We start from the raw sequence: 22,345 nt of genomic DNA, 5'->3' as shown, positions 1-22,345 counted from the left end.
GAGAGAGACAGAGACAGAGAGACAGAGAGAGACAGAGACAGAGACAGAGAGACAGAGAACGGGAATGGAGCAAATGGGCCACATGGGCAGCATGCAGGAGCAGATGTAGAGACAGACCTGCAGTGCCTTGAGTCTGGGCTCAGGGGAAGAATCTCTGAAAGGCAAGAGAGGCTCAAATCAGGTGACCTTAACAGACCTCATTCCAGTGATAATTCAAAAGTGTATCGCTGGGAAAAAAAACAAAAAACAAAATGAAAATCTATTTGCTGGAAAATGGGTTCTGTTCTTTACCAGAATCAAACCTCCCCAGGGGCCATGTCCTGGCTTGGCTGCTGCTCTCTGTGCAGAGAGATCCAGCCGTCCCTTCTTCTAAAGCAGGCTTGACTCAGCTCCAAACACCCGCCCCCAGGGGCTACCAGCATTGATTTTTCTGCCACTGTCTGCACAGGACTGAAATAAGGTCATTATACCTGAGGTGACAGCTTGTCAGGAAGCCCAGAGTCCTTCCTCTTCCCATACAACCACCAGGGCCCCTTAGGCCACTGAGCCTGCCTGTATTGCTATGAGTCTAAGAGAGCCTGGCTCTGGCTGTGAGCGTTGCTCTAGGGTAAACCATCTTTACAGTAGGAAAGTGTACATTACAGATGGTTCTTTAAATATATACATATACTGCCGTTTTACATAAAATGTGTGTGTGAGTGTGTGTGTGTGTGTGTGTGTGTGTGTTTAGATAGGGTCTTGTGTCTTGAGTAGGCCAGGCTGGTTTTGAAATTCTGATCCTCTTACCTCCAATTCCTAAGAACTGAGGTCATAGGCATGCAGCACGCCAGCCTCATAGATGGCTATAACAACCAATTTCAATGCCTTTGACAGACATTTTCTTGGTTCTCCCCATGCTGTACTTAATAGAGAAGTCACCTGTGGTTGACATTGTGTTCACCTGCCCTAGCCCCACCACGGCCCGAAGCTTCTCACTGAAGGTGTCCTTTCCCCTTCCACACCTGAACTGTAAGTATCACAATGAGCTATCATCAAGTGCAGAAATGGCCAGGGTGTAAAATAAGATGCTGACAGTTGGGAGGCAAGAGCTCCTTGGGACTAACACATCCTCTCAAGTCATTTCAAGTGCTTAGTTTCCTGCATGCTTCTGTGAGATGAACCTACACATACATACATACATACATACATGTGCAACTGGAGGTCCACAGTTGACATCCAGTCTTCCTCAGTTGCTGTCTACCTTATTTTTGAGGCAAGGCCTCTCAACTCAGACTTGCCTTTATGGCTAATCTAGCTAGCAAGCTTGCTCCTGGCATATCCGGTCTCCACCTTCCCAGCACTGGAATTACAGGCTGCCACATCCACATGCCATTGAAAAGGGTGCAGGGTACCTAAATACAAAACTCTGATTCAAAGAGTCCACACTGAGAGGCTAGAAATACGCTTGGAGTAGTGTAGGGGAATCTACATGGCTGCTCTGGCCAGCCTGGTATAGAGCAAACTCCAGGTAAAGAAAAGCTTGAGCCCAGGTGTGGTGGTACACACCTTTAATCCCAGCACTCAGGAGACAGAGACGTGCAGAACTCTGAGTTCTAGTCAGTCAATTCTGTTCAGTCAGATGAGTTCAGTGCAGGGCAGCAGAAACAGTAGAAGCCAGAGAATAAGAAAGGGCCAAAAGGTTAAAACAAACTCCCAGAGTTAGGGGACAAGAACAATTCAGTGAGAAGCCAAGAGAAGCCAGACTGAATCAGTCAGCTTGGAGAGGAATTTTAGCCAGAGTATGAGTTGAACCAGCCAGCAGAGTTCAGAAAGAGCTACAAAGGGTGAGTTTACTCAGCCATAAGCCGCTGAGAAGACAATTATATCAGGCAAATAAAAGTTACTTTTACAGAATAGATTAACTTTAAAGACCTCTGGAGAGTTCAGGTCACTAATGCAGTCAACTGAATCTAATTCTCCTCATGTCTTGGGAGACTTACTTCCACTCACTATTGTAGAGAGAATCTCTTATAAACAACACCTGCCAAGAAAAAAGCTTATGGTCAATGAGCTGAGGAAGAAAGTAGGAGGTGGAACATTGGGCAGGGAGAGAGAATTCTGGGAAATAGTCAGAGGCAGGAGAGATTAGAGCTGTAACTCTGAGGAGATGGAGATAAACCAGAAGGTAGCTGGACTCAGGATAAAATGAAGGAGAGATTCACTCCAGGAACTCTGAGGAGACAGACATAAGAAGATGAGAGGAAGGCAGCCCTGTAACTGAATCCAGATTAGAATAAAGGGGATAATAAGTTAAGAGCAGGTCAGAGAACAAGCTTAAGTGTGTGACCTAGGTACTTATTAATAAATAATTAGTCTCAGATTTGTCATTCTGGGAGCAGAGGCTGGGAGGAAAAATGTTTTTGTTTTTTGTTTTTACACACTACAAGTCCATGGTCTCAGACCATGAGTTTTGACACACTCACATTGGCAATATGCTCCAACACTGAGCAGACACAGTGTGAGAACTTAGAGAAGTCCTTCACTTTCCAATCCCAACACAAGTGGAATCACTTTGGACCCCCTTGTAGTCTTAATGTGAAATTATCCTCCAGGCTCATTTCTGAACAGTTAGTTCCCAGCTGGTGTTGCTCTTTGGAGGAGTTAGGAAACTTTTAAGAGGTGGAATCCAGCTGAAGGAAGTGTGTCACAGGATGGGTGGGACTGCAGATGGATAGCCCTGCCCCATATCCTGTGCTCTCTGTTCTCTGATCGTTCACGATGTGGCGAGTCAGCTACAGATTCTCATCACCATGAATTCTGTAACATGATAAACTTAACCCCTTGAATCTGAGCCAAAACAAATCTTTCCTCTCTCACGTTGCTTCTTACCAGGCATTTGCTCACAGCCGAAGAAAAGAAACTAAGATAACCTTTTCCCAACACTGGACTCAAACAATGTTCACAGGCATAGACAAAAACACATATTGCACAATCAGGCACATACACTCTCAGGGATGGGAGGGAGGAAAGAAGGGAGAGATAGAGGGAGGGATGAAAACAGGAAGGAAAGGGGAGAGTCAAAGAGGGAGGTTGATAGGTGATAGAGAGATGACAGGTAATAAGTAGATAAGTTGGAAGAAAGATAGATGGGTGGTGGATAGGAGATAGAAGATAGACAAGAAAACAGGTGGATAGATAGACAGGCAGGCAGACAGACAGACAGACAGACAGAGCTCCCATTTACTGAATCTTTGCCAGGATCGGGAAAAATGTCTTTGTGTTCATCTTCTCCCTTTAAACTTTAGCACACGTTAGGACAGTGGGTAAGTACTAGTACCCATGATTAAACCATCAAGACTGGGGTGATCCACGTCCTCATGTGTGTTGAGACAGAAAGTCATACTTGAGATGAAGGATAGGAAAACACTCATTCTGACTTGCATGCCCTGCCTTTACCGACTTGCTACACAGCCCTAACTTTTATTGTATTTGGTTTGTCTGTTTATGAGATAGCATTTTGCCATGTATCCCAGACTGGACCTAAAATCTTGCTCCTTCTGCATCCGGTTCCTGGGTGCTGAGATTATAGCCATAGACCAACATGGGCTTCATTTTGGAAACTGCTATTCTCATTTTAGCCTAACTAGTTTTTCTCAGACATAAGAAAACACTTTCTTTTACGTGCAGCATCCCAGATCCAGACTCCAAGAGAAGTTCAGCAAAAAAGCAAGCAGACGGAGCAAAGGACTCACTGGGTAGCAAGAGGATGCTTCAAGGCAGACTTCCCGAGCTACTGTAATTTGAGTCATGCTAACTCACCTTTTTGCCTACATCACTGGAGTTCTAGACTGTTTGTTTTTATGCTCCTCTAACACTTCCTGCTTCAGGTCACTTCCCCCTTGGCCAATGACCCTCTCTGGGCTTGACCACAGTCAGACATCTGTTAATTACCCAGGAAGCAGGGTGAAGAGGGCTTTTGTCATTGTTTTCCTTTAATAAATAAAAATAAATGTATTACTCTATCTTGTTTCCTGCAGGGTCATTGTTTCCATGGGCAGGAAGAGGCCCTTTGGGGAGGTCCCGAGGCTGATTTCATTTGCATGGTGGGAAGTCAGAGTATGCCCAGAAACCTGTAGGAAGGCACAGCCACACCAGACCCGGCCTGGTCAGCTGGTCTCCGAGCCATCGCACCATGTTCACTCTGCCTGAGGTTTCTTGCACGCCTTGAAGTATTCAATCTTTAAAGGTGAAGGAAATGTGCTTATGAAATGGGCTCTCTTTAAAAAGATCAGCAGGGTCGTGTGAATGAAGGAAGAAGAACTAAGCAGAATCTCGTCCCTGAGCATCACCATACCAATGGCTCTTTGTGGGATTTTTGTCCCACACCATAGGAAAGGACAGCCTTCCAGCAACACTCCAGGCCTCTCTGCAATGCTGGGGGAAGGTTTCCCTCAGCCTCTCCCATTCCTGCCTTGTCCTGCTTGGGAACAAGGGATACTGTAGAATCTGTCCCTGCTGGGCCAGTCTGCCTTCTGCTCCTTTGGCCCCTTTCGCCTTCTCCCAGCATCCCCTAGGCAGTAAGCACACACCACAAGGAAGCTTCCACCTCCCCAGCGCTTATCCAGTCTGCAGCGCACTTTTCTCTCTTCTCGGTGTACTCCTTTGCTCTTAGTAACCCGATGCAGACCAGAATCTCCTGGCAAGACAGAAGTTAAACTGAAGAATTGCCCAGATCAGTCTGGCCTCTGGCCGTATCTGTGAGGCATTTTATCAATTGCTATTTGATTCCGGAGGGTTCAGCCCACCAAGGGAGATGCCACCCCTGATCAGGTGGGCCTGGGCTAAATAAGAAAGGAAGCTGAGCAGGACAGGGGAGGCAAGCCGGTAAGCAGCACTCCTCCATGGTCTCCAGGTTCTGCCTCTGGATTCCCTCAAAGATGGGCTGTAGCCTATAAGATGAAATAAACTCTTTGCTCCTCCTAGGTGCTTTTGGGCATGGCTTTTTATCACAGCAACAGAAAGAAAACTAACTACCCAGGGGCCCAAGAGAGGAAGGGTGAAGACACTGGTGCTTTACCCCTGCTAAGACTAAGACAGCACTTTATGTATTCCTACTATAACCAGCTACACAGCCATTACCTTCTCCATATGACGGTGAGAAATTTGAGGGCAAAATTCATGAGTCACTTTGGGGTCTCAGAACCTAGTTCATGTGTTTATCATAAATATGATGAATAAGTTAAATCGTGAATGATATTTAAATTAAATCATGACTATAAACGCTAAAAGTTCAATTAATACATTCATTATATGTCCATAAGTTTATTATATGTATGAGTGTGTGAATGTGTCTATATATGTATATTATTAGTTAGCTTTTTGTCTCAGTCACCAAAATATCTAAGCCAGACAATTTAACCATTTATTTGGCTCAGAGTTTCAGAACCAAGGTTGACATCTTGACACAATCTGGAATTATCTGAGGAGAGAATCACAAAGAGAGACCATCTAGAGATCAGGTCGTCCTGTAGAGGATTGTCTTGCTGGTCTTAATAGATGGTAGAAGCTCAAGCCCACTGTGGGTAGCACCATTCCCTGGGCTTGGGTCCTAGACTGATTAATAGAAGGAAGAGTGAGCAGAGCACTAGGTATTCGTGTATTCATTTATCTCTGCTCTTGACATTGGATATGATATGTGCTAACTGCTTCAAGTTACTGCCTTGACTTCCTGAAATGATTGGCTATAATCTGCAACTGTAAGCTAAGCAAAACTTTTCTTTCTTTTTTAAAGTTGCTTTAGTCAGGGATTTTATCACAGCAACAGAAATGAATCAGAGACACATAGGATTGGATCCATGGTCACTTAGCTCCCGCACTTGGATTGATATCATGGCAGTGGCAGACAGGAAGTAGTCAGGAAGACAAGAAGAGGCTAGGGAAAAGGGATCTATAAGATCTATAAGAACCCCTTACTCTACTAACTAGGCTCCACTTCCTAAATGGTCCAGAAACTGCCAAAACCACCACCCCCATTCAGTGAGCCCATTACACATAGCCTTTTGAGAGGTACTTTATATCCAAACAGTGTGTGTTATATCATGCAAGTATTTGTATATATGAATGTATATATGATGGAATAACATTAGAAGAATAGGAAATGAGGCCAGCAAGATATCTCAGTGGGTGCCGAAGCTGGCTGCCAAGCCTGGCAACCTGAATTTGATCCTCAGGACCAACACAGTGAAGAAGAACCAACTCCTACAGGCTACGCTCTGATAGCCACATGCACACCATGGCCTGTGCATGCACACACAGCCACAAATCCATACATATACATACAAATAAGTACATAAAGATGACTTTTTAAAAAAAGCAGTAACTGAAAAAAATATGTTAAAGAAACTAACATCAACCTAACAACATGAACAAAGCTATACAATAGACAGGGAAGGGGACTATTGCCTTTTTACTGATAAACACATGTACATATTTATTTGTGTTTACTTGGCTCTAGTCAGGGTACACAAATGATGTATATATTTTTCTGAGTACATTTCGTACACCGTATACATTACTCTTAGTTCCACATCCTTCTTTTTTCTTTTTTTTTGTTTTATTATTATTATTATTATTATTATTATTATTATTATTATTGGGTATTTATTTCATTTACATTTTCAATGCGATCCCAAAAGTCCCCCACACCCTCCCACACCCACTCCCCCTCCACATTCTTATTTAAGCCTCAGTTAACCACAGCTACAGTAGTAGCTCAGCTAGTGGAAGTGATGTACCACCATTTACAAAAAGGGCTTCTTGTCTTCAGATATTTAGTTGGTTGAAAAAATTATTTAAGAAAAAAAATAGCAATAATAAGTACTGAAGCGATTTCTCAGTTTTTAAGAGCACTGGCCACTCTCTCTTCCAGGGGATCCAGATTCAATTATTCAATTCCCAGTATCCTCATGGCAGCTCACAACCATCTGTATCTTTGGTTCCAGGGATCTGACAGCCTCTTCTGGCCTCCTTGGGCACCAGGCATGCACATGATGCATATACGTGATGCATGCAGGTAAAATGCCCGTACACACAGAAAATACAATAATGACGGTAAGACTGTCTCTGCATGTAGTGCTGCGTCCTTGTTTGCTCATTTGTTGTCTACTGCCTTCAAGGATTCTTAGGAAATTGTGTCAAGCAGGCTGAACATCATGCTACCTCGTGTGTACTGCCAAGTGGACTCTCAAAGTTGGCCCTTGGCCGCACATGAAAGCAAACCCTCTGTCATCAAATTGCTCCTAGAAGGGAGACTCCAACTGTGGATCCAAGGCCCTCATATGGGCTCCTCAGGCATGCATACACATGCTCACACACACACACACACACACACACACACACACACTTAAATATAATAAGTCTTTTTTAAGTTTAAAAATAAAGAATAAAATCTTTTGGAAAATCTTATAAATATACCATTCACTTAAAGGAGACTTGCTTTATTCTACAGTCTTAACGAGCCAACAGTGCTTTGGAATCTCTCAGCAGCTAAGGGCAGGAAGTCCTCCTTTCTGACAGTAGTAACAGAAACCAGAAACCAGAACATGTTCTCCCATATTTAAATTTGTGACTGGCTCAGTTGAGCTGTGGAAGTCTAAGGCCCTCTACTAATGAAAGACCACCTCCTCCACAGGAAGCTCGTGAGAAACTCCATGAAGATTCTGGCCAACTACTGCACAGTCAACATAGCTGGATCTGCAGGCTAGTGGTTAAATAAAAACTGTAAGGTGGGTGGGCTAGAGGATTGGCTCAGTTAATAAAATGTCTGCGGTATAAGCATGGGGACCTGAATTCAATCTCCAGCATCCATGTAACAGTAAGTAGCGGGGCATGGTGATAAATGCCTATTCTCTCAGTCCTGTAGTGATGGAGGTAGGCAGATATTTGGAGTTCTTCCAAGCAAACTGGACAGTTCTAGATCCAATGAGAGGCCCTGTTTCAAAACATCAGGTAAAGGGCAATAGTGAAAGACACAAGACATTTACTTCTGGCCTCCACACATGCATAGCATGAACATGTACAGACACTCATACATACATGCTCACACTAATACATACATGTACTTGCACCACACACATGTTTAATAGAAAAAAATATAAGACAGGTGTAGTGGAGCTTGCCTACAATCTTAGGAATTGAGAGGTTCAGGCACTGCTACATGAGACCCTGTTTTAAAAAGAAAACCAAAGTATCACACACACACACACACACCTACCTTTAATGATCCACCAAAACCTCTTTACTAAAATACTACTATATGTAAAAGCAAATGACAAATTAGAAAAGAGTATTTGTTATATGATCAGAAAAGCGGGATCAATATATAAAGAAAAGCATTAAGAAAATAAGCAGCAGTGCTGCAGAGGGAGTGCAACAGTTAAGACACCAGCTGCTCTTCCAGAGGATCAGAGTTCAATTCCCAGCACCCACCAAACAGCTCACAATCATCTGTAGGTCCAGTTCCAGGGTATCTCATGCCCTGCCCCAATCTCCTCAAGGGTGGTATACATACATACAGGCAAGCAAAACATCCAAACACACAAATAAAAAACAAATATTAAGAAAAAAATCAACTAACAGAGAAACTTTGGAAAGGATCCGAGCACAGAAAAAGCAATAGGCATGGTTCTTTGACCTACAAAAAATGTCCCCCTAACAGGAACTGGAACACTGTGGGCTACAAGCTACAGTTGGCAGGACTCCTGCATTTATACACAAAGTTTCACTGAAAGGCAGGCGTGTCTGTCCAGATATAAAGCCTTTGTCTGCTTTTGGTTTACAGTGGAGTTAAACTGGTAGAACCTAGGCTGGACCACAAAGCTGAAAACACTCTCTGGCAGTTTATAGAAAAACAGAGTTTGCTGGCCTCTGGCCTACAGAAATTAAATTATATTTAGAAAGCCTTTTTCTCTTCTCTTCTCTTCTCTTCTCTTCTCTTCTCTTCTCTTCTCTTCTTTTCTTATGATATATATATATATATATATATATAATATATATATATATGAGTACACTGTAGCTGTCTTCAGACACACCAGAAGAGGGTATCGGATCCCCATTACAGGTGGTTGTGAGCCACCATGTGGTTGCTGGCAATTGAACTCAGGACCGCTGGAAGAGCACTTAACCACTGAGCCATCTCTCCAGCCCTTTCATCTATCAGATTGTCAAAACTCCAAAAACAATAGAAAACGCTGTTCTGGGGCTTTGCATATATCTCTTTATAAATGGGTGAATTAGAAAAGCCCTCTAGGTGGCAACTTGGTGACATTTGTCCTTGGAATGTGGATGGGACATGATCCAGCCATGTACTTTGGGAAACCAATTCTGGAAATGCACTGGATTGGGTATGCCGCGGTTACTCACCACTGCTCTGAGAAAGATCTGAGCATTCCCACTAGCTATTGGCAAAGGGCAGGGCTATGGAGACGTTAGCAATTGCCTAACAGAACAAGGAAGGTTCTCCACACTGACCTGCAGTGTCTCTGGGTCATAATGCTTAGCGGGAAAAGCTCAGGGCAGACAGTGTATTTGATTCACTACCAGCCAGGACATACCAAAGCCTGGATGGAGTGGACAGCTTTGATATTAGACTTCTTTCTATGACTTTTCACAGGGTGCTAAGGAGAAATATGAGAGAGGACAAGACGGGCCCAATGTGTGCTGTGCTGATGAAAGCAGATAGACAGTGACCAGCAGGAAACTCACTGAAAAGGTAACTTTAAAGGAAAACCCTGGAAGGAAGGAGGCCTGCCTGAGCCAGGCACATGCACTAAATAACCCAATAATTAAGTTAAAAATGAGTAATTATTCCATTTATTCTTTCTAATGACCCTATTAGGAATTATTAATGAGGCTATTATTATTAATGGTATTACCCTATTTATAAAGCATTGTATTCTGGTTAATGAGTTGCTTGCAAATGGTTAAGATAGGAAATGTTAATTCCCTCAATACAAGTACTGAGACAGAAGGAATAAAACACGAGTCAAGGAATCACAGTGTCTTAGGGTTTTACTGCTGTGAACAGACACCATGACCAAGGCAACTCTTATAATGACAACATTTAATTGGGGCTGGCTTACAGGTTCATAGGTTCCATCCATTATCATCAAGGCAGGAACATGGCAGCATCCAGGCAGGCATGGTGCAGGAGGAGCTGAGAGTTCTACATCTTCATCTGAAAGCTGCTAGCAGAATACTGGCTTCCAGGCAGCTAAGATGAGGGTCTTAAAGCCCACACCCAGAGTGAAACACCTACTCCAACAAGGCCACACCTACTCCAACAGGGCCACACCTCTTAATTGTGTCACTACCTGCGCCAAGCATATAAAAACCATAACACATGAATGAGTTAGAGAACTCCACAGCCTCGCTAGATGGCCAAGATTTTACACCACCTATAGCTTTAAAATAGCAGTAATAGTTAAAGCATACAAAGCATTTGGATTATTTTGGTATGTGTATGTGCAAGTGACATGTGCCTGTGTGTATGCCTGCTCACATACATGTGCACACATTCATGTAGAGGGAAGTCAGAGGTTAACATCTAGTGGTGTCTTCCTTGATGGCCCCACCTAGCATTATCAAGTCAGTGTCTGTCCCTTGAGCTCAGAACTCGCTCATTTGGCTGGTCTAGCACTCCAGCCAGCTCAGAGTCCTCTGTCTCTACCTCCCATGTGCTGGAATTCCAGGCAGGCTACCACACTCACTGGTACTTATGTGGGTGATAGGATCTGAACTCCAATCCTCACCCCTGCATAGAGATCTCAAGACAGCATCAAAATAAATCCAACTGCATGTTCATGCCAGCACTAGAGACAGATCATTTTACTACAGAAATACAGATCCAGTAGAATCAGAGGCAGGAAGATGGTGAACAATACCATTATGGTAATTTCAGCAAATAGAAGATGGAGTTCAAACCACGTCAGTGATGGGGGACATAGGGCTTGAGGGGGAACACAATAAAAGAGTAGAAGGCATAAACAGACAGATGTCTGTGAAGAAGACATGTCTACAGGTAAAAATCTTATTTCTGAGTTATGTACATAGGAGTCTAGTCTAGGCTGAGCTCAGAAGGCTGTGGAGCTCAAGAAGACAGAAAAATGGGAATTATCTAACGTATATATTCCAATCCAATACTATTCTTACAGAATACAGCTAAGCAGGTTGGGGATGGGGCTCAGTCTGTAAATCACTTGCCTTGCAAGCACAAGGACCTGAGTGTGATTCCTAGAACCCACATTAAAAAAAAAAGTTCAAGGATGGGTATGGGTGCTTGTAATCCCAGGACCTAGAAGGTGGAGGCAGGCTGATTCCTGAGGCTTACTGGACAGTCAGCTTGGCCCTACTCGGTCTTTCCAGACCAGAAAGAAACCCTGTACACCCCCAAAAAATCACACATTACCTGTGAATGACAGCTGAAGCTGTCCTCTGGACATGTATGCACATATACACACAGTACCACACACAAACAACATACAAAAAGTATAGCTAATTAAAATAATATAAAAAGTACCCAGACATCTACTCGATCCTAGCACTCACATACAAATTATAGCAGAACACAGTCCCATTTAAAACAGATAGATTAGCAGAGGTACATGTACTACACATTATACACGCATGTCCTTATCCCCTCAGTAGCACAGCATTTACAAATTTCTATTTCGTTTCCTAGTCAGCAAAATTTTCTCATCTTTTCCATCAAAATGATTCCAAGAGCTCTTGTCCTCATAGTAATGTGTCTGCCTATATCTCTAATTATTCCCTTAGAAGAAATTCCTGGCAGAGGCATTCCTGAATATGGTAATGTATGCATAAGGTTTTGGGCAGATATTGCTGAACTACTCCCCAGAGAGCACCCATCCACCTGTGAGTCCATCAGCTTAAGTGGGCACACACTTGTCTCCCTGCACTTCCATCCTGCCCTCATTGTTCATGGATTCGCCAGAATTTTAAACTGTGCAGTTTTAGCAGCCATTTGCATTTTTCCTTATGCAAACTGCCAATTCTTGTCCTTTGTCAACTTTTCTCCTGGGACTCTTTCCTCGAGACTCTTTAATTAAATTTGTGAATTTTTATATGTTAGAAATTTCAACATCTTATCATTAGTAACTTTTATTTTCCCCTTAAGAAAGAGTCAGTCTAGTATGGTGATTATAACTGTAATGCCAGCACTTGTGAGGCAGAGGCAGGAGCATTACCATGAGTTAGGAGCCAGCTTGGGTTATACAGCTTAATATTTTTTTCAGGTAGTGTCTTGTTGAACTGATATCATTAGTTATTGAGACAGTTAATGTTGGGGTAGCTGTTGTGAAAGATTGGCACATTCTGCTATAGTCACGGTATAAGATTCATGTCACACAGACATTGGACAAGTTATATCTAAAAGCAAATAGAAAGACCACAGAACTATGTGACAGGCTTATCCAGGAGCAGAGGCCATGTGCATCTGCTGGCTTCTATATGCACACACACCAACCCTATCTATCATAGAATCACAAAGTAAAGCCAGCCCTTCCCCAAAGGAAATTTAATCAGAATCTCAGTCCCTTCTTCTTCAAACAACATCCAGAATGCCAGCTAACAGATACAAAACAAAAGCCAGCTACCAAAAGATGAAAAACTTACTCGAGTGGGAGGGTTTGCACATGTAATCAAAGGAAGAGCTGATCCTGTATAACACTGTCTGGTCTACGTAGACACCCTCAACTAGTGAGGCATCTTTCAGAAAAGCACAACTCTAGGCTAAGAAAGAGGCAAACAGGGGGCTCCCAGATTTACACAATCTTCTATCTCCCTCTCTCCTGGAATATTCAAACACCTCATATGACTGCTAAAACACACACACACACACACACTCACATTCGTCAGACAAAGGACCAAGACAGTTGTGTGCAATAGCAAGTAGCAAATGTGTTGCTAAAGAAATGGACCTCATGGGTTGGACAAGAAGTAATTTGCATTGGCTAAAATTTTTCTGAGGAATAGAATGAATAAGGAGGCAGAAAACATGAGAGTAATGATCAGAGGTTATAGAGTTCCTGTCTGTAGGCTGGAAAGCTGAGGAAGCCAATCCCTGCTCAGTTGTTGGAGCAGCTGGAAGCCCCCAGAATAAGAGGGACAAGTAATACAGGTTGAAGGGCTGGAAGTCTCCTGGAGAATGCTGGTGGAAGTCCTCACTGAAAGATGGACTGACCTGTAATCTGATGTCAGTGATCAATGCTACTAGCAAGAAACATCCCATTCAGAAAGAATAGCACCATAATTGCCAGCTTAACACAATCTTGACTCTTATGAAGAGGGAATCTCAATGATAGTTGTCTAGATCAAGTTGGCCTGTTTCCATGTCTATGAGGGATTGTCTTGATTGAGTTAATTGAGTTGAAAAGACCCAGCCCACTCTGGGTGACACCATTCCCTATGCAGAGGATCCTATTCTGCAAGCATGCATGCATTCACTCTCTCTCTGCTCTTGACTGTGAATATGACTAGCCATTTCAAGTTTTCTGTTGTTTTTGGACTCTAACCTGGAATTGGGAGCTAACATGAACCCTTTCTCTCTCACATAGGTTGTTTTACTCAGGGTTTTGATCAAAGCCACAGAAAATAGCACGAAGATACCACCTGTGCACATATTTCCCCATTCTTCCTTTTTGTTCTACTTGGACCCACAGCCTATGAATAGAGACATCTATACTCACGATGAGTTTTCCCCACTTGGTTCACGTTCCATGTGCCAATCTCTGAAAAACCTATTAGACAAACCTGGAATGTGCCCCAAACTCTAGGCACCTTTCAGTCCATTAAGGTTGACACTGAAGATGAACCAGCATACAACTGGAACGGAGAGTAAGCTAGAGAAATCGGGTCCTACTGAAACTAACAGCCAGATAGAGGAGAAGAGGCATGGGAGAAAGCAAAGCAACAACAAGTCTCTCCTGCCATATTTTTTATATTTGGTCCTAATTTATCCTTATGGACAGTAACAATTTTACCTATTTTATTCATCTTTGTGTTTTAAAAATTATTCATTGTCTTTATAATTGATGAGTGTTCCTGATTTCAGCATCATTAAAAAAATGTTTGTGTATATTTTATGTGTGAGTATTTGCACCTGTACACAGGTGACTTTGAGGGCCAGAAGAGGGCGTAGGATCTTCTAGTACTGAAGTTACTGGGGTAGTGAGATGTCATGTGTGGGTGGGGTGGACTAAACTTGGGGTTCTCTACAAGAGTAGTATTCACTCTTAACTGTTGAGCCATCTGTTTAGTCAGAATCCATTTCTAATCTGTTTTATTCATTTATTTTCTATTTTATCTTATGTGCATTGTGTGAGGCTGGGAGATCCCTTGGAACTGGAGTTACATAGTTGTGAGCTGCCATATGGGTGCTGGGAATTTAACTTGGGTCTTTCTAAAGGGCAGACAGTGCTTTTAACCACTGAGCCATCTCTCTAGCCCCTCACTGTCTTATTACATGTATTTTAGAGATCCAAACCCCCACTTTCTTACATTCACTTTAAATTTTAGTCCATGCTTATTTAATTTGTAAAAATGTTCACATGTCTTAATTGGCAGGGGGTGGGGAACTGGTGCCAAGGCATGCATGTGGGGGTCAGAGGTCAATTAGTGGACTTGGTTCTCCCTTTCTGCCATGTGGATCCTGGAATACGAATTCAGGTCAAGCTTGGTAGCATGTGCTCTCATCTGCTGAGCCATCTCCTCAGAATCCCCTTTCCACATGCCTGCTTAAAAGAAGCAAAAGTTTTACAGTGGGGGGGGGGGGGGCTGGAGAGATGGCTCAGTGGTTAAGAGCACTGACTGTTTTTCTTCTGTATTCTTCCTGGTTCGTCCATCCTGAGTTCAAATTCCAGCAACCACATGGTGGCTCACAACCATTTGTAATGAGATCTGATGCCCTCTTCTGGTGTGTCTGAAGATAGCTACAGTGTACTTATATATAATAAATAAATAAATCTTTTTAAAAAAGTTTCACAGTGTCCCACATAACACTTGATTCCAGTGTAATGGCATAGGGAGAAGGAAGGTTGGAGGAGACAGAAAAACAGGGCCATGAGCCTTTTCATACTCAACAAGGTCACAAGACTCCCTGCAAACTGCAGCCAATTCAATGAATTACCACATTCATTGGTCACAACTCAGGGTCAGGCTGGTCAAAATGGAAGCTTGCCAGGTGCCTCCTGTACTGAGCAGAGTGCCAAAGTCCAGTGCTCTGTTTGCTCTCTCCAGAAGCCCTTTCATCCAGTAGCTGGTTTGCAGGTATCCTTGAGCCTGTGGGAATCCCAGACCCTCCCGCTGCCATCTGCTTCGCTTTGGGAAAGTCTTCAGGACAGAGTAGGTGGACCCTCCTCCAGTCATTGTGCAAACATGTTGTCACTGCCCCAAATGTCCCTACTCTAGTTTCAGTCTTCTTTATCCCCACACAGCTCAAAGAGACAGCAAAGGGTCTAGAAAGGTAGCTCAGTGTGTAGCACACTAGCTTAGCCTGCATGAAGCCCTGGATGCAGTCTCCAGCATAAACCACAGTGGTGGGACAAGCACATGGGGCATTTGAAGATAGCCTGTGAGAAGCTCCATCCATAAAAAAATAACAGTGAACTCCCACTAATGTGTGGATGCCCAGGAAGGAGGCCTTCCTCAAAGGGGATGAGAGTTGGATTCTCTAAGTCATGAGAGAAGAACCAGGATATGTGGCACACAGGGACTAGACACCCTGTGAAGGCTAATGCTGATGATCAATGTGACAGACTTTAGGTTTACGTGTGAGGGACTATCCAGGTTCCGGCTCTCCTCTGAGAATGTCTGTGAGAGATGACCTTTCTTAAAAAATATTTTCATTTACCCTTTGAGAATTTCCTACTTGCATACAATGTATTTTGATCATAGTCACCTACTCTTCTCCCCCAGCTCCACTACACTCACCCTTAACCCACCCAACTTCATGTCCTTTAGGGGGTTGTATTTATTATGTTAATTAATGTGAAAAAAATCAATCTCAGATGGAAAAGGTGGAGCCATCTCCAGGACAGAGGATTTTGGCTTTGTAGACCCTATTAGTGGCACACCTACACTCGCTGCTCTCGGTTCCTGGTTATGAGACAACACAGCTGACCATTTCAGGTTTCTGCTACCTTGACTGTCCCACCATGATGGACTGTGCCCCTAAACTATGAGCTAAAGCAGACCCTTTCTCTCTTACATTGCTTTTCTCAGGGAATTTTATCAATGCAACAGGAAAGTAACTCAGACATGCTCCATCTTGCCAACTACAAATGAGCCAGTTGGGTTGGTCCTTACAAGTTTCCCTACAAGGAGCGAGCCATTGTAAATAGAAGCATTGGGTTTTACATTTGAATTCTTAAGTTGCCAATATAAACCCTGGCTAGAAAATTAGAAAATAAAACCCTTCCCTTAGAGGGAGTCAAATCAGATCCTTGGCATCCTTCTTCATATAATATCTATACAACTCCGGGCAAAACAAAACAGAAGCAAGTTATCCAAACGTTAAAGATTACAACACCCACTCCAGCAAGATAGAAGTTTGAGCATCTAAATGATAGAGCATTTCCATGTGTTAGCAAATAGCATCTTTTATACAAACGGTGTCTGCTCGGCAGAAAAATAAAATCTTGAGGAGCAAGTCAGACATCTTGCTGAAGAGCACAAGTTTGAATCAAGAAGAGGCTAACAAGCACCAGTGTCTCCAGACTCACACACCTCCTGGCTCCCTCTCTTCCAGAAAGTTCTTAAATACTTCAGATGGGCCCTGAAACACAAACACACACACACACACACACACACACACACACACACAGAGAGAGAGAGAGAGAGAGAGAGAGANAGAGAGAGAGAGAGAGAGAGAGAGAGAGAGAGAGAGAGCGCTGTGTGAGTTTGAGAACCTACAGAAATTCTCAGGCTGGAGGACTCCTCCTTCCTTATTGGTTGGTGTGCTGAGAAAAGAAACCAGCAGTGATCCACGGCTGAAAGATAACTAAGCAGTTCTCCAGACAGACACCCTGTTAGGAGTATTCACCTGTCAAATTAGAGAATATCTCGCTTAAATAATTACCCAAAAAACTTACATCTCCAACCCAGTGGAGCAGAGCCTCCCCGTGGTGCCTACTCACTTCTCTCCTAGTCTAAGCTCAGACCCAGGCAGTAAGAAGCAGCCCAGGTCACAGCCCTGGCCAGCAGACATCAGCACCCACCTGAGATATAAGACCAGGCTGCCAGGATGCTGCTGAGCAGAGCCATTCCCAAGGGCTCCGTGGCCACTGGTTCCGTGCTGGGGCTGAGGGGCAGCTTCATGTGGCATGGAGAAGAGCTCCAGGATACGTCTTTCTTCAGGCTCAGCGTAGCCCCTCTCTCTCTCCTGTTTGGAGACATAAAGTGAGATATGAAGCACCGTCTGCTTTCCTGGGGTTGGTAATCCAGCGCTCTGTGCTCAGTAATAAAGAGCCAGGTTCCCAAAGGAAGCCATCTTTCCCACTCAGAGAGCCACAAAGATCTGGGTTTTGTCTTAATCCAGTGAGATGCCTGGTTTTCAGGAGGCCGTAAGTAACATACTACGTGTTTCCCCTTTCTCTGTCCCACTACAGTCCTCCCTCAGGCCAGTCCTCGGATGCTTAATTGTATTCTTCCTGGTTCATCCATTACAGCCATGTCATCACCCCAGGGACAGCTCTGCTGCTCTTTTCTGGAAGCCTGCACCAATGGCACACGGTACTTGGCACAGGACACGCATGTACTCTGATCAGGTGCCTTGTCCCTCAGGTCAAAACATGTCACCCTTGGTGATTGGCCAGCCATGCCCATCCCACAGCTGCACTGTGTGTCCAGTTCTAAAATGCCAAGAACCTGCCCCTGGATCCCAGGCTCCATGACCCTGACAATAATGTGCTGGGGCTTAAAACAAGGACAGGGATCTCAGAGTTCAGAAGGGAGGCAGGGTTCTGTTTTGCTTGTTTGTTTGTTTGTTTGTTTTTTTAAAAAAAGGTAAAACAGGGTAGCAAGCAGGAGATTCCCTTACTGTGAAGGGAACAGTCTGACTGCTGTGGAGGTAGAAAAAGTAACCACCCATCCCTCCTTAAAGCAAAGGCTACATAACCTGAGACAGCAGGAGAGAAACCAGTCTGAAATGGGCTAGCTGATTATCAGAGCCATTAGGGATATTTGGTTATATTGGAGTTGGAGGCACATCAGGCATGGTAGTAGGTAAACCCCCTGAAAAGATATCCAATCCTTTTTATTACTTTATTCCACTCAGTGTCAGAATGAAAGGGGGAGCTAAAAGGACTCAGAAAGGTGGCTGGCCGCTGTGAGGTGGGAAACATGGGGCTGGGGGGTTGGGGGGGTTGGCTCTCCTCCTCCCAGCCACAGCAGAACAGGTCCTTCAGTATCCATTAGCATTCCCGAAGGGTAAGTGCTGAAGGGTCCAGGTAAATAGTGGGAGTCCAGGCCACTGGCCAGCTCCTCACCACAGCTCTGGGCTCCACAGATTCAAGGACCCCAGGATTCAGGAAGAGAAGGTGCTAGAATCTGAAGTTCAGGTCCACCTCCTTCCACCTTCCCTCACCAATGCTCCCTGGTGCAGGCCACACCTCTCGCTTCTAAGTGTCCCACATGCTCATTTTGATGACTCTTCTTCCTAACTCACCAGCAGGGGTAGCTTTCTTCAGTATAGGTATGATTACACAGCCACAGTCTAAGCCTACAGACATTCACCTTTTCAACATAAAACCTGTATGACTCTAACCTTAGTTCCCGAGGAGACTCCTCCCCAGCCCCACACCTACAGACACAGATATAAACTCATTGAATACTCCAACAATGCCAGATTGTTTTTAATTCCCCAAGGGCACCAAGCTCCTTCATCTTTCCACACATTTGACTGTGGACTTCATTTGGCACCTACTGCTCTTATAGAGGACTTGCATTTGTTTCTGAGCACTCACATTGGGCAACTCACAGCCACCTACTACTCTGGCTTCAAGAAACCCAACACCCTCATCTGGCTTCCTCAGGTGCCTGTATTAATATACAAATAGCTACACATACATACTTATAATTTTAAATTTAAAAAAATAAAAACTTTAAAAAACCCACAGTGATCTCAAGTTGGCCCCAGGGACCATAATGTGTAGATGGCCGGCCTTCATTCTCATTGAGTGTCATCTAAGTATAAGCAGCAGCAACATTAATTAGCAGCTCGTCAGGTCTGCATAATCCTAGGTCCCACCCTGAACCCAGTAAATCCAAATCTAAGTTTCTGACACACTCAGTCGAGTTTGAGAAGTGTTGTACTATATGACCCTTGTGGGTTTGTGCAGCCAGTGCACTGTGAACCTACGCACCAGCACAGGACAGAGACACTCAGTCATTCATATGCACAGGGTTATGCCATGTTCCCCTAGGAAGCTCTCCGTCCCTTCCCAGCTCCAAGAAGGTCAGTTCTCAGCCCAGGCTGTCTTGCCTCTCAGCACACATTTGACAGCATTGAGCATCATTTCTGGTTGTCACAGCTACAAGACAAGGTGACACTGGCATCCAGGGTTAGGGTCAGAGATGCTACTCAATATCCCATAATACACAGGACAGCCTTCAGCCACAAAGAGCAATCTGGTCCGAAAGTGTTCGCAGAGTTCTTGAGTGAGCAGGCACCACTACTTCAGAGTCCAGCCTAAGTCATCCTCAAGTTTAGGAATCCCATGCGCCTGTCCCAGACAGGAAGGAGTCAGCGAGAAGTTGCCAATGCCTGCCCATAGGAGCATTGCACCAAACACTGTTTCAACAATGCAGTGTCTTGATGACCAGCAAAGTTCTCGAAAGAAGATACCACAAGTGAACAATGGCTATTAATCTATAAGCAGAGATCCCCTGGCTCAGAATGGCCCATCCTTCATAGAAATAGTCCCTTGGTTCATGGGGTCTGAGGTCTATGCCAAGACTAGGATTCAGCCCTTCAGACACACTGATGCAAGGAATGATCAGGATTGTCCTGGGAAAGGGAGAATTACAAGAGAGTTGCATATTTTCAAAGCCATAGCTTTCTCCGAGTGATAGCCCACTGGGTTAATTCCACATCCTTCCAGAGAAAAGTCATTTTTAAAGAACAAACGCTCTGTCAACGCTCACCTAGCAATGCAGTATCTACCAGTTCTTGTGTGAATGTGAGAGGGAGTGTGCAGCTGCATGCACTGTGAGCACACCCGATCACCAGAAGAGGGTGACAGATGTCCTGCCATGTCTCCACTTACCTTCTTGAGTCTCACTGAATCTGGAGCTAGGCTAGCAGCTAGCAGCCTTTCTGTCTCTGGTACACACAGCACTGTGATTATAGGCTTTCCAAGTGGGTTCTGTGGATTCGAACTCAGGCCCTCATGTTTGTGCACGAAGTGCTCTTACCCACTGAGCTATCTTCCCAGGCCCCTTACTCTATAGGAGTTTTCTTTCATATACTGCTCCACAGCTTCTTCACCTAATTACCAACAAACTACAAAAGAATGGAAAGAAACCATCTCCTTCTACTACATCTGCCCCAGTGTCTTGGCTTCCTGACCACAGACTGCTGAACTGATGAAGACAATGACATGCCCTGTCTTGTGAGAACTCAGATTGAACGGTTAATTGGTCACATGGCGCACCGTGTTCATCATCAGCTTCCACATTACAGGCAAGCTCATTCCCACAGTTACACATTTACATTCTCAGCAGCCCTGAGCCCATGCACAGAGTGCAATTGCAGAAATGAAATGTTCCCAGTGATAGCCCACTGCACCTTATACTCAGAAGCAGTAGGAGGTAAGCTGGGGGGTAAGGTTACCCGCATGCAGGTAACTCTTGGGGGGTGATAGCTACCTGGGGAGAGGTGGGCTACTGGGAACACAGAAGTAATAACTGGCCATCCTTGATGAGGATGGTGGCAGCCGATCAGTTCTAAACCTGCTTGGTCCCAGCTGACTTCTCAGATGCTGAAAGGAGAAAAGGGACATCTGTGTGTGTGCACGCACATCTGGGAGATCACCTTATACCCCTTAGACTTGGTTCCATCATAAGTCCAACAAAGAGGTCTTTTGGGGGTTGGGTGTCTAGGTCCTTGAAGAGTTGGGTAACATTCTCTCAAAGGAAAAAGCCCATGGGTAAGGATTTTTTAAAAAGACTTACACATTTTTATTTTATGTGAATGACTGCTTGTCTGCAGGTATATGTGTGCACCTCACGCATATGCTTGCAAAGGCCAGAAGAGGGCATCGGGTGCCCTAGAACTGCAGATAGTTGTAAACCATGAGCATGCTGAGAAACAAGCCCGAGTCACCTGCCGGAGCAGTCAATGCTTGTAAGTGCAGGGCCATCTCTCCAGTCCCTGTTGATTGGAATTTTATCGGGAATTTGGACTAGCCAGTTGGAGAATCCAGCCTCTTCTGTTCATAACAGAAAGGAAGCAAGAAACAGACGATCAGAGACATCCGCTTCCGCTTCCTTCTCTTCAGCCAAAACCCACAACCTAGGGAGTGAGGGACCAGTCAGCCTGGCCCGACATCAGTGAAACTCGCAGGCCGCTTCCCTGGAACAGGAAGGAAGGGAATTCACGTCCCAGATAGCAATGCCCAGATGCACTATGGAATAAAAAGTCCCACACTGCTCTGTGTGGACATTAAAGCCCAGTAAATTCTGACCTTTCTGTTTCCACAGCCTGTTCCTGCTGCTCCGGAAGCCTCTCTCTTCAGCCCTGGACAGAGCTATGCATTATGAGTGTGTGGAAAGAAAACACAGGACCTGTGGCCTCCTACATGCTATGTCTACAGGCTTTATGTCAAGGCTTCTCCTCACAAAGGATGCTTGGGCACCCTCCTCTGTCCATCGCTCTTTCCAGGGAAGTGAGAAAGAGGCCGCTCAAGCTGGAGAGGCCGATAGTTGGGTAGGAGTACTGGCTACTCTTCCAAGAGGAATGAGGTTTGATTCTCCGCACCTACATGGTGCATCACAACTATCTGTAACTCCCTCTTCTGACCTCTGTGGGCACAAGGTGTGCATGAAGGCAAAACATTCATACACATACACTTTTTAAAAATATTAAAAAAAAAAAAAACTTAAAAAGTAGGGTGGGGAGCTGGGTGTGGTGGTGCATGCCTTTAGTCCCAACACTCAGGAGGAGGAAGAGTCAGGTGAATCTCTGTGAGTTCGAGGCCAGCCTGGTCTTCAAGAGCAAGCTCCACGACAGCCAGGGCTACACAGAGAAACCCTGTCTCAAGAGAGAGGGAGAGAGGGAGAGGGAGAGGGAGAG

At 44.5% G+C, this 22,345-nt stretch overlaps 1 protein-coding gene across 4 annotated transcripts in view; it reads right to left on the bottom strand.

Annotated features, from left to right (window-relative positions):
• Window positions 1–22,345, bottom strand: part of Eva1a (eva-1 homolog A, regulator of programmed cell death) — a 52,565-nt gene that overhangs the window by 6,284 nt on the left and 23,936 nt on the right. For 3 of the 4 annotated variants that reach the window (XM_021164917.2, XM_021164918.2, XM_029478477.1), the window contains exon 2: window positions 17,271–17,434. In XM_021164917.2, the coding sequence (XP_021020576.1) occupies window positions 17,271–17,370 (100 nt within the window). In that variant the 5' untranslated portion in view covers window positions 17,371–17,434. Of the gene's footprint in view, window positions 1–17,270; window positions 17,435–17,628; window positions 17,810–22,345 lie in introns of those variants that run through there. The other variant, XM_021164919.2, reaches the window with a different exon arrangement.

The sequence above is a fragment of the Mus caroli genome, chromosome 6 (assembly GCF_900094665.2).
Source record: "Mus caroli chromosome 6, CAROLI_EIJ_v1.1, whole genome shotgun sequence".
NCBI classification, from domain to species: domain Eukaryota; kingdom Metazoa; phylum Chordata; class Mammalia; order Rodentia; family Muridae; genus Mus; species Mus caroli.
The sequence above is the reverse complement of the archived record's forward strand: the minus strand, read 5'-3'. Positions and strand labels throughout refer to the sequence as shown.